The sequence below is a fragment of the Thunnus thynnus genome, chromosome 6 (genome assembly GCF_963924715.1).
Source record: "Thunnus thynnus chromosome 6, fThuThy2.1, whole genome shotgun sequence".
NCBI classification, from domain to species: Eukaryota; Metazoa; Chordata; class Actinopteri; order Scombriformes; family Scombridae; genus Thunnus; species Thunnus thynnus.
In genome coordinates, this window is record NC_089522.1 from 3,151,235 (window position 1) to 3,162,900 (window position 11,666).

At 40.0% G+C, this 11,666-nt stretch overlaps 1 protein-coding gene and 1 long non-coding RNA gene across 2 annotated transcripts; one reads left to right on the top strand and one right to left on the bottom strand.

The window, feature by feature from the left end:
* Positions 1–235: 235 nt before the first annotated feature.
* Positions 236–11,460, top strand: fkbp1ab (FKBP prolyl isomerase 1Ab). The gene is made up of 5 exons (XM_067591322.1): positions 236–394; positions 533–580; positions 4,239–4,351; positions 5,093–5,249; positions 10,040–11,460. The coding sequence occupies exons 1-4, from the start codon at positions 358–360 to the stop codon at positions 5,219–5,221; spliced, it is 327 nt and encodes a 108-aa protein (XP_067447423.1). The 5' UTR covers positions 236–357; the 3' UTR covers positions 5,222–5,249; positions 10,040–11,460.
* Positions 8,388–9,069, bottom strand: LOC137184028 (uncharacterized). The gene is made up of 2 exons (XR_010928600.1): positions 8,982–9,069; positions 8,388–8,534 (listed from the first exon to the last, which is right to left on the bottom strand). It is a non-coding gene; the product is annotated as an uncharacterized lncRNA (long non-coding RNA).
* Positions 11,461–11,666: the final 206 nt, after the last annotated feature.

The following is an 11,666-nucleotide window of genomic DNA, read 5'->3' on the forward strand; positions in this document are numbered from 1 at the left end:
CACAGTGGCGGAAATGGGCTTGCATAGTTTTAAGACAGACTTGAAAAAAGGTTTTATAGAAGAAGTACAGCACCAGTTTCATCATGATCTCGTAAATGTATTTTAATGGAATCAGATTATGCTATTGCTATGTGGCCCTCCAGTATGGCATCCTTCTGTAGCCTGCTGATTTTACTTTGGAGGTAGTGGGCGGAAGTGTTGTTGCAGAGTAGGAGTAAGCGATGCTGGTCTCCCTCATGGTCTCCCTGCAGAGAGAGAGAGACAGACAGCTGAGAACATCCGCCGGAGGAGCAGACAGACACATTACGGGAAGAGTGTGTTGCCGGGTGCAGGGACAGCTCCATAACACACCGCAAAATGGGAGTCGAAATCGAGACAATAACCCCGGGCGACGGTAAAGCGATTGCAAGAAAAGGAAATTAGTGCAAAATATGCACTCATCTATTTGCATATATCTAACTCACCCGCCGATATGCCGCCTTAATTGCGTCGTATGGCCGTTATATTAAGCGCCTCTTTGGTTTTTCCACAGGAAGGACTTTCCCAAAAAAGGGACAGACGTGTGTGGTGCATTATGTCGGTGAGTTTTAAATAAGAAACTTATTATAAAACCCTTCTTCCCCTCTGCATGCATGGAGAGATTCTGCACATTTAGCTACTCTAGTTGGTTATTTCTACTCATGAAGGCCATACAAGTGGAGTGACGGCTGTGGGCAACTGTCTCCTGCACCCGTATGACAAATAGCCAAGCATGCAATCCTGTAAGTATCACTGCAAAAAGTAGGAACGTTAGAGGTGTTTGTGATACTAGAATACATAAAGCTGTGAAGTGCGATAAACTATGCCACAGCAGACATGTTTTAGCCTAAATGCTTGCAGGCAGTGATTTTTCAGTAGGGCAGAGAGGCATGATTGTCAGTCACCGACGAGGCAGCATGAAAATTTAACCCCTTCACCACAATTTCTCTCCCCAGAAACACATTTGTATTGAAGATATTCGGATGTGATAATGATGTTGACAGCAGCAGTGGTGGCGGCGTGTCCGGGGACAGCGCACTGCATGGCTTCATCACTGCGTAAAATCATGCGCGCTCCAGTATTTTGGCCGAGCGGTCCATTACAGTCTCACTAAGATCAGTAGATAATGTGGTAATTTGTCTTGTCTGGAGAATTACAAAACAACAGGAGACGCAGACGGATTCCGCCGCAGGGTTCACTCAGAGGGCCAGACAGACAGACAGACAGACAGACAGCCCGGGCCAGACAGCGGGGGTTTAAATCCTGTCTGATTTCCAACGCTTTTCTGTCTTTGTTGGAGTTTCTGGGGGGGTTGGTGGCGTTCAGTTGAGCGGATTATAACCGTCTGGGCGACTGCAATAATGGCTGACTAACTATAATATTGCTGTAATATTCCTCCAGAGACAGAAAATGTTTGAGTCACACTTAATATTTAAAGTATTCCTACTATACCGGCTATTATATCAATGTAGGGGCTATAATGCGCTCAAGGCAGTCAGTTGTATCTATCAATCAAAATACAGTATTATATCTAGCAGTGCTTATTGTGCACTGATTGTTTTTCTGATAAATCATCTGGACTCAACAGCATATCAGTAAATAAAAAAGCCCATCACCAGTTCTCTGAGTCCAAGTTTAGTCTTCATCTGTCTTGTTTTGCCTGACCAACAGTTTGACACTTTCAGAGTACTATCATACAAGAAACACTGAACTTTTGCTTAAAAATTACTAAATTGACTAATCGTTTCAGCTTCAACTATATCTTGACAAGTGTTTACCGCCATGCTAGCAGCTCTGTGAGGCTGAACTTGTATAGTGGTGCTATGCAGCGGTGGCGGAATGAGTTTTGAAGTGGAGGGGACATCCAGCTATACCTAGCTATATAACCTATAACCCCATTCACTTTTCCAGCTGTTGGGGGAACAGCAGACATGACTTTTCTTGGTCTTGAGAAGCTGGGGGCCCGCCAGGCTTGTACAATTATAGGGGAAACATTGAACTTCCTCGTACGAATCAGTACATATTTATAGGCCTATGTGCAATAAAATCAAATGTTTTTGCCCTTTGCTCATGGCAGTTATGACAATCATTATTTATTCATATGATTGGCAGGCAAGTTTCACCCATACTCCAGAGATTTATATGCCAACAGTTTGACATGTTCAGACTACTATCATACAAGAAACAGTGAACTTTTGCCTAAAAATTACTAAATCGACTGATCGTTTCAGCTTCAACTATATCTTGACAAGACTAAGTGTTTACCGCCATGCTAGCAGCTCTGTGAGGCTGAACTTATACAGTGGTGCTATGCAGCAGTGCCGGAATGAGTTTGAAGTGGAGGGGACATCCAGCTATATCTAGCTATATAACCTATAACCCCATTCACTTTTCCAGCTGTTGGGGGAACAGCAGACATGACTTTTCTTGGTCTTGAGAAGCTGGCGGCCCACCAGGCTTGTACAATTATAGGGAAAACATTGAACTTCCTTGTAGGAATCAGTACATATTTATAGGCCTATGTGCAATAAAATCAAATGTTTTTGCCCTTTGCTCATGGCAGATATGACAATCATTATTTATGCATGTGTGTTTGGCAGGCAAGTTATACCCATACTTTAGAGATTTATATGCAAAGAGTTTGACATATTCAGACTACTATCATACGAGAAACGGTGAATTTTTGCTTAAAAATTACTAAGTCGACTTATTGTTTCAGGTTTAATTATATCTTGAAGAGACTAAGTGTTTACCGCCATGCTAGCAGCTCTGTGAGGCTGAACTTATACAGTGGTGCTATGACAACACTAACATAAAGATGTTAAGCAGATGTCATTCTTACCATGTCCACCAAAGTCATTGGGATTCATCCGCTGGGCACCATGAATATCTGTACCAAATTTCAAGGCAATCCATCCAACAGTTGTTGAGATATTTTAGTCTGGACCAAAGTGGTGGACAGACAGACTGACATTTCCATCCATAGCACCATGCTGCTAAAATGTATTACAAGACACTCCAATTTAAATTCAGTACAAACAATAAAAACATCAGCAGCAAATATGGGAGTCCAGGTGTCTTTTGCTTCCCAGTGTGCTGGACTGTATATTTGTCTGCACCTGTTCTTAGTTTTGCAAAGCTGGTCTGAGTCTTCTTGCCTGGTGAGACAGACATAACTCACCCTGTAATACAAACCTCTTTGGTTCAAGATTATGTAACTTGGCCTCATTTGGGCCTTTGCCCACTGAAGTTTTTTTTTTTTTTAGGTATGAAGAAGATCAGCCTGCTTCCTTTTTGTTTTTTTTGTTTTTTTTTATATCACCCAAGCTACAGGATTTCCTCTCTGGGCGGCCTCCCTTCCTGTCAACTTACAAAGCAGCCTTGAAATGCAGCATGAAACAGGATATTCCATTACACAAGCCTTTGTAAATGTAGACGTCCAAATGCAGATCAAAACTCAGATTTGCTGGGTTTTTGGAAAGGTCCTGTTAGGAGGAAATGTTTGGCGTGTGAAAATGTCAACGCTACACTGTTTGGTGATGAAGCGGGACATGCAGTGTATTGGCTTTGATACTTGAGCAGGACCTTTCAGCTCTTATAAATGATTCCATTAGGCTGCTATCTTGATGTTCAGAGGAGGACAGGACACCCACTCCACTGCCTGGATTACACAGTCCCTGATGTGCCCAACAACATGCACACACACTCACACACACATACATATCATACCATCACAACACACACATGCTGCCTTACTGGTGCTAATAACAGTAATAGCACTGGTGTAAATAGTCTTGGAGGGGTGCTATTCTGCGGTTTGATGCTTGTGTTTTCCTGACTGTCACACTGAAACCCACCCAGCAGACAGCTGCAGTGTCTATTTCTGAGATCCTTGGAATCCCTTCATTTGCACTCTCAGTATACACACAGCAGGGATGATGGATGTCAGACAAGCTTAGAAGATGTATTTGTTTCTAATATTTTTATAAAATGTTATAAATACAGTTTATTGTGGCTGAATGTTGCTGCACAGAGAGTCAGAATTTATCCATCATTTTATTATCTGATCTGTACAGAAATTCTCACAGTGATGAATCCTGTCCTGTTGCGCATGTTCAGAGGTAATGGCTGGATTTTTCATCCACAGAATAAGGTTGTGCATTGGCAGCTGCTCCATTGTTTTTCTCTTTCTGACTCTCTCTCAATCCCTGTGTTCGTAGGCTCCTTGACAGATGGACGCAAGTTTGATTCATCACGTGATAGGGACAAGCCTTTCAGGTTCAAGATCGGCAAGCAGGAGGTGATCCGAGGCTGGGAAGAGGGTGTAGTGCAGGTAGGCTGAAGAATTGGAAGTGTATTGCACATAAAAATATGCATGTTCATTTAAGACAGACTTTTGATGAACTCTGAATCTAATTGTTAGCTTTATGAATTGATTTCTGCAAGCTGCACTCATTCAGCCTCTCAGAGAAGAGTATACTTGACATGCTACAGTGTATTTATTAGTGCCAAAAAAAAAGTCATGCAACTAAAGAGCTTTAACAATCATGATTCAGGGGCAGAAATAATTCAGAGTGCAAGAAAGGAAATGCATTTTGTGGCTTATAATTTTGTTCTGCTGAAATACATTCATTTATTGACATGGTTCCATTATCGAGTTTTTCCCTCACCAAGATCTCCATTAACGCTGCAAACAGTGGGCCAATACAGCATGGATGCAGCTCTATATGTCACAGACTCACACACTCGCCCACAGCATTTAGATGAAGGGGCTGGTGAATGGTGCTGCCTGTCTGAAGGTCCTTTTGATATCTGAATAAGGCATCTTAATGATTGAAACATCAAATATTGTGCAATAAAGAGTGTATGCACTAAGAATTAGATTTAGAAATAATAGAGTGTCATTATTATGAGAGATTTTTCACTTTCACTGTCCCCTGTTGTTTATTATCCAACTTAGACTGCAGAGACTGCATTATGATCCAATTAACGGTATCTTCCAGCTGGTCCACATGACCCTTGTTGTCTCCTTCTTTCTCCTCTGTTTGTGTCATCTGCCTCTTTGCTCCTCCAGATGAGTGTTGGCCAAAGAGCCAAGCTGACCTGTTCACCTGACTATGCTTATGGAAACAAAGGCCACCCAGGCATCATTCCTCCTAACGCCACCCTCATCTTTGACGTTGAGCTGCTGGGTTTGGAATGAAACAAATCCACCACATATTTTTGTGTGTGTAAGTAATATGCAAGAAGTTACAATCTGCTGGTTACAGTTGGGTTTTGCATGTTTTAGCCACAATATCACATCCTTCTGTGGCTGCATTCAGACTGAAATCAGCCCTGTGTTAAAACAATGCAAGGGGCTGCGTTGGTGGGAGTGAGACAATGAAATATAATCCACGAAGTCCAGTTGGAGCTACAGATTAATGCAATTAAAAACTTATCAGATGCCAAAACACTTTACATGGACTTTACATGGCGGCAAGCATTCACGTTACACAGGTAAACACCAGGAATATGTGCTTGCATGTATGTGATTGGCCACCGCAGTGGATGACGTCACGTTGCGTCGCAGAAAAAGTTGAACCCAGTTCAACTTTTTTGTCGGACGTCCCAGCATTGTTTTGCCGTGCCCTTTGCGTTGGCACCCCCACTCAATGCACTACCCCCATTCAAATGAATGAGAGGGCTGCGTTTTGTCATGCAGAGCTAATGTTGGTGTGGATGCCACCATAAGGTCCAATTTGTGGTGCTAGTGGCTTGAGGATGTAGTTTCTACTCGCAGGGCTAGAATCTAAATGTTATTTTGCTTACCTGCTATCCAGCTGCAGGTTGTATCCTCAAAGGCATATTTGTGATCCCACAGATGTCTGCTGTCTGCCCAGATTGATAAAATATTTCCCTTGGGAGAAACTTATAATACAGTATTTCCACAAATTGTGCCGGTCACTTAACAGTGGCTTGAATGAATGTTCCAGCATAGAGGTAGAGCAGAGTGTCAGAGTCTGTAAAATATCAGATTTAAACAAAGTTCAGTCTAGGAAGACAGAAGACACGTGTGAGATCACGAAAATACCTTCAAGCCACAACCCACTGCTGGATAACTGGAGAAAAAAAAAAAATTAACAGGGGAACGCTATGTGACTGAATCAACAAGTGCTGAGGTCACAAATGGGGTTAATTGGTGAACTGTTGTAGCTGGAGAGCTAAAAGTTAACACGATCTCTCTATGCTGTCCTGTTGACTCCCCCCTGGATTGTACATCATTTCATTCAATAAAGCTGAAAGGGGGAAAAAGTCTCTGAAAAAGTTGGGAAACTAGCTAGCTTAATTGTTAACTGGACAATAAGTTCACGCAGTTTATTCACGAGACATTGAGACCATTGACTCCTGTCTCATAACTGTCTCAAATCAAGTCTCTTGTGAAGTCGTTTACACTCTAAAAGAAGACTAGCTAACTGTGTAGGATGGTGGTCAAGCTATGCTAACCTTTTTTTTTTTTTTTTTTTTTTACAGAGAAGTGTATAGCACCAAAATAATTTTTAAGCAAAGAAGGTGGATAGTATGCATGTACAAACCCTGGATGGATGTAGGCACAGGACAAACGTTTATATTGTTTTTTTAATTTTATAAACTTTAAATTAGTATTGATATTCATATTAATATGTCCTGTGAAGAAAATCACAATCTTCATTATCAGTGAAGTTGTTCTGTGATTGATAGCACTCATTTGATGTCAACAAACTGTGGTGAATTAAGGTTCTTATGGATCCCAAGGCTACACCTTTTCTTGTGTTCCCCACCATCATATATTTATAAAAAAAGTCTGACTGTGACTCAGGTGAGTAAATTAAAATTAATGTCACTTGTTTGTGACACAGACTAATATCAGCAAGAGATGATAAAAAGAAAACACCAGAATGGCGCTCAGAAGTGGTGTGATATCTGAGCAATTTAGAGCTAAGTCTTATAAAATAACAAAGATGTTTAAAATCCTGCCATGACTGAACGGTGCCAAGACATCTACTGCATATGCAGGGTTCCAAGATCAGCACTGGGGACAGCGGACACACTTGGTGCAGAATGTTAGATCCAACTGAAAATTATCTATTGATAATAGTCAACCTTTATCACAACTAGACATTATTTAACATCAGTAAAGTTCAGTTCACTGTAGCCTTGTGATCCAGAAGCCTCCAGACAGATAAGATCACAACTGCAACATATGGTGGAAAATAAAAATACAATGGAGATATGTCGGCTGATATCTTGAAAATAACACAGTTTTCAAGCTATTTGAAATCACCTCATTTTGTTTTCACAAGTCTTATTTAACAAGTTTATTTAATTGTGTGTTTGAAACTGTAACTGTGAAAAATCTTTTGATTTATTTGGTTGTGGAATGAAAACAGCAGGCATTCAGTGCATGCAGGTCTGAATGATAATTAAAGGTTATGTCCCAAACCATAAGTCATAGTCCAGCCTGCTCCCCGAGAGTGGTGGTGCTGATGTAGGATATGTTTGATGGAGCAGACACATTTCTTACCTACCAGTTTCAGATAAATTAATCCTCAACATAGCTAAAATCTATATTTTTATATTAACAATGCATCACATGACTCCTTGTATGTGAAGTGGGTTATTCAGAGAATTATAGCCCAACTCTGCATCCCCCTCAGCTCTGCGGAGCTATTTAGCTTCTTTCAGCTCATTGTTTTGGTTTTCGGAGGGGTCGACTGCTTTTCATGTTTAACCCAAACATATCTGCTTTTACTGTCAGTGTAAATGTGTTCAGATTCACTCTGCCACCACATTAATGGTGGCAGCACTTGAGATTGCAACACATGCTACACATTATTACTTTTTTATATGAGGGAAAACAATGACAAATTAATTGTATGCTTTTGCAACCTTTTATAAAGGTTACACCTGGAACCTTTTCAGATGGTTCTACCTAGAACCTAACATAAAGGCTTATACTTCAAACTTTCTCTGAAAAGTTCTACCCAGAATCCCCTATGAGATATGGTGTAATGGTTTCACCCAGAGCCCTCACTGGGGGTTCTATCCAGAACCTTTTCACCTTCATCTAGAACCCACCCAGGGGGTTCCACCAAGAACCCTTTAATATTTCAAGAGTTTCATCTAGAACCCAGAGAGATCCACCGAGAACCCTTTCATATTTCAAGAGTTTCATCTAGAACCCAGAGAGATCCACCGAGAACCCTTTCATATTTCAAGGGTTTCACCTAGAACCCTCTTGTCCTCTTAGGGTTCTATGAAGAACCATTTTGTATTCTACAGATTAGGCAACAAATTATTGAATACTATTTATTGTATATTGTGGTCATCCATCATTTTAACAATCTATGTTACAATTACCTATGTTGACACTGAGAAAAAATTCAAACAATTTTTAATGAGAAAAAAAATTATTTTAAAAATCTTGGAACAATGATGGATAAGGAGGGGAGACTCTCTGAGGATAAGCCAACAGAACAGGAGAGGCTGTGTAGGTCCTGGGGGGGAACAGGTCAAAAGTGAATAAATGTGATCTCCAACAATGGTGACATAGCAGAGAGGAAAGAGAAAAAAGACAGTTTTTAGCATCAATCCAAGGTACACTTATTACACCAGATGAAGCAGTAAGCCATCTACAAACAACAAAGCAATGCATGGTCCAATGAGAGTAATCAGAGTATGGGCACATAATAATGGTGACAGTGGAACAGATTGAATAAGCCTGTTTTCCAACTCCTATACTAAGAGCTTCCACTGGCACACAATCAGGTGAAAGTGAGGGAACATTGATAATTCATTGTAACATCTCACCAGAAAAGGCATTTGAGTCATCACCCAAACCCCCTTGTTCAAGTCACTGGCACACGTCATTTTTTGTTCAGGTTGTAAAACTCATATTCTACAAAAAAGAATATTGCTGAAATAAGATACTAGAGTTAGTTTACCTTGATACTCTGAAGTTTCTGATATCTGTCACTTCAATCCAGCGTCTAGTATCAATTCATACACAGGTGATCACACATTGTGTGAATGGTAATCACTATTGATATGTCACACCTGTTTTGTAGAGAAGGGCAGACCATGTGATGCAATCTGTAGGGAAACCAGCTCACAAGTCCCACATACTAATCCCAACAGGGTAGCCACATCCCAGGCCCCATATATCAAACCCCAGCCTTTCTCCTGGGAGACTGGGGTTCAATTCCTGGCTCCAAGATCCCTCCACACTGTAGTCCTCCATCCCCCCAGCCCTTCTTCTGATCTTCCCACCAGAGAGCACATCATGTAGCTACATAATATATATGCACTGTGTTCTTAGCCACTCTTCATGAAAGCACCCATTAAGTGTTGTACATCATGAATTAGAAATTATCCAAACAAAACAATATCAAAAAAGATCTTCAACAGACATATGCCCCTCAAGTCAACCCTTGTCTCTATGATCTCTCCACAGCCTACAACACCTATATACAGTCTCACATTAGAGGGACTACCAAATTGACATAGTGTCTGTTCAATACAGGTATGCAATTAACTATTGTATGGTATGAAATGATGGTAAAGAAAGACTATGGGAGAACATAAGTAAAATGAATTGATTAAGGGGATTCCAGATACAGCTACATTTAAAATAGTATTTGAAACATAAACATTTGAATATTTGAGGGTGAGGCTCTTTTAATACCTATGCTTTCAACAATCCTTGAGGAACTCTTTCTTCCAAAAAGGGTTCTTTGGATGTAAAGGGTTCTTACTGGAACCCTTAGTCTAACAAAGAACCTTGAAGAACCCTTTCTTCAAAAAACGTTTTTCTGAAGCAAATGGTTCTGGGTAGAACCTCAGCCCTTCAAGAAGAATCCTTTTGGAACCCTTACTTCTAAGAATGTAAAACATTAAGGGGAGATTGAGTGGCTGTGTGATTGAACCCTGCACACCGAGGTACACTGGAGGCATGCTGTTATTTTGCTTCATCCTGAATTTTTCTTCTTAATTGTCTTTACAGGTGACTTCCTACCTGGGTGACTTGGAGAGAAGCTAGGAGAGTCTGCACTTGATTCTATAAGAGGCTTGAGTCTATAGTTCCACCATATTTATGGTTATTATTTCATCAAACTATGACAGTTTGTATTATTTTGTCTCTGTGACTAAGTTAATTCTATTTTTCCATCATATTCTTCCTTCTAAAACTATGGGCCATAACCTTACAAACCTCCATTTTCTTAATCTTGAATTTTTGTGAATTGAGTTTCTTTTTTCTTTGTGTGCGTGTTTTAACTATTAGTTGTGCATGGTTATGCTGAAAAGTACAAAATACCAATGAACCACTAGCAGTGACATTCATCTCCTATGAATCAATGAGTAGTAGTATTAGAATGTTTGAGAGCTGGTGCTTGTTATATTAAAGAAACAAAAAGTGTACACAAAAAATGAAAAGCACACATTTGTATCTAAACCCTTTTCAGCTAAAAATTAGAACAAATGAAATGAGCTTCTGTTAGAGAGAGAGAGCTCAGCGTTGAATTCAGTGGTATATCATTGTTATGTTAGGCCTTAATGGTGCAACACAAGAACTGAGTTGGGAAAATATTCCCATTTGTATATAGTACTACTGTGTTTTCTTTTTCATTGAAATTAATGAAAGTGTGAACTAAAGAGGGGTAATTGGCGCAAAGGAGAACCAATCACAGTCATAGATAGTTCTAACGTGTGCCTAAATATTTTCACCAGACACATGACAACTACCTTACCCTGTCTGCATGTTGTAGGCCCGGCGGAAACCCTAGTATGTATGTGTGGAAAGCTTTGCGTCCAATTCGCGTTACCATTGCCTTTTCATCTCGCCAAGTCTTTAAACCCCATTTAAAGCCATACACCAGTTGAACAGTGCAAAGACAGGATTTGCAGTGTCACACATAAATTGGAGTTTATTATTCTTTTCTTAGAAAAAGGGGAAATGCTTGAAATTTACAAAAAGGGGTTGAGGAATCAATCAAATTGTGACCTCCCCCAACCTTATTTTGTGTAACAACTTCAATCATGTATTTTTCAGATGCCAACTTTCTATCTCTGAGAATCAACAAAGTGTTTAACCTATGATAATAGCTAGTGTTTTTTTTCTGTCAGGTGTCAGTATAGTATCACACTGCCTAACTGAAGGCTGTTGAGGTAGAAAATTCTGACACACAGGCATCCTAGTGGTTTTGTATCTCAAATAAATAGTTTTAAATGGAGTTTAAATGAAGGAATATGCTGGCCTGGCTGTCAGATATTGATTATGGCTGTCAATGTTACATATTGGCCAAGCTGCAACTGGTGTGGCAGCAGTCCACCTCTGTACTGTGTAGTTATGTGCTGATACGTTACTGTATGCAGGCTAAACCAATGATGACATATTTAAAATAAAAGAAGTGCTCTCCACCTGAAGGCTTTTTTTAATATTTTCTCACTACTGATAGACCATATTTGATTTATTAAAAATGTGTGTTTATGCTTTTAATCTTTTCCATTAATGAAATGGTGGTGGTGTGGTTTTTTACACAATGCTGACTTGTGAAATACTACTCATGTTACTAAAAATAATTTTGACTACATGAGGATTGATTGATCAATAGTTTGAATATTTTGCATTG

What these genes read in the sequence shown, in the direction of transcription:
- fkbp1ab (XM_067591322.1), top strand. Translation starts at nt 358, where the DNA reads ATGGGAGTCGAAATCGAGACAATAACCCCGGGCGACG. An exon ending in GTGTGTGGTGCATTATGTCG is followed by an intron (nt 581 to 4,238) that starts GTGAGTTTTAAA and finishes CTGTGTTCGTAG; the next exon opens with GCTCCTTGACAGATGGACGC. An exon ending in GGGAAGAGGGTGTAGTGCAG is followed by an intron (nt 4,352 to 5,092) that starts GTAGGCTGAAGA and finishes TTGCTCCTCCAG; the next exon opens with ATGAGTGTTGGCCAAAGAGC.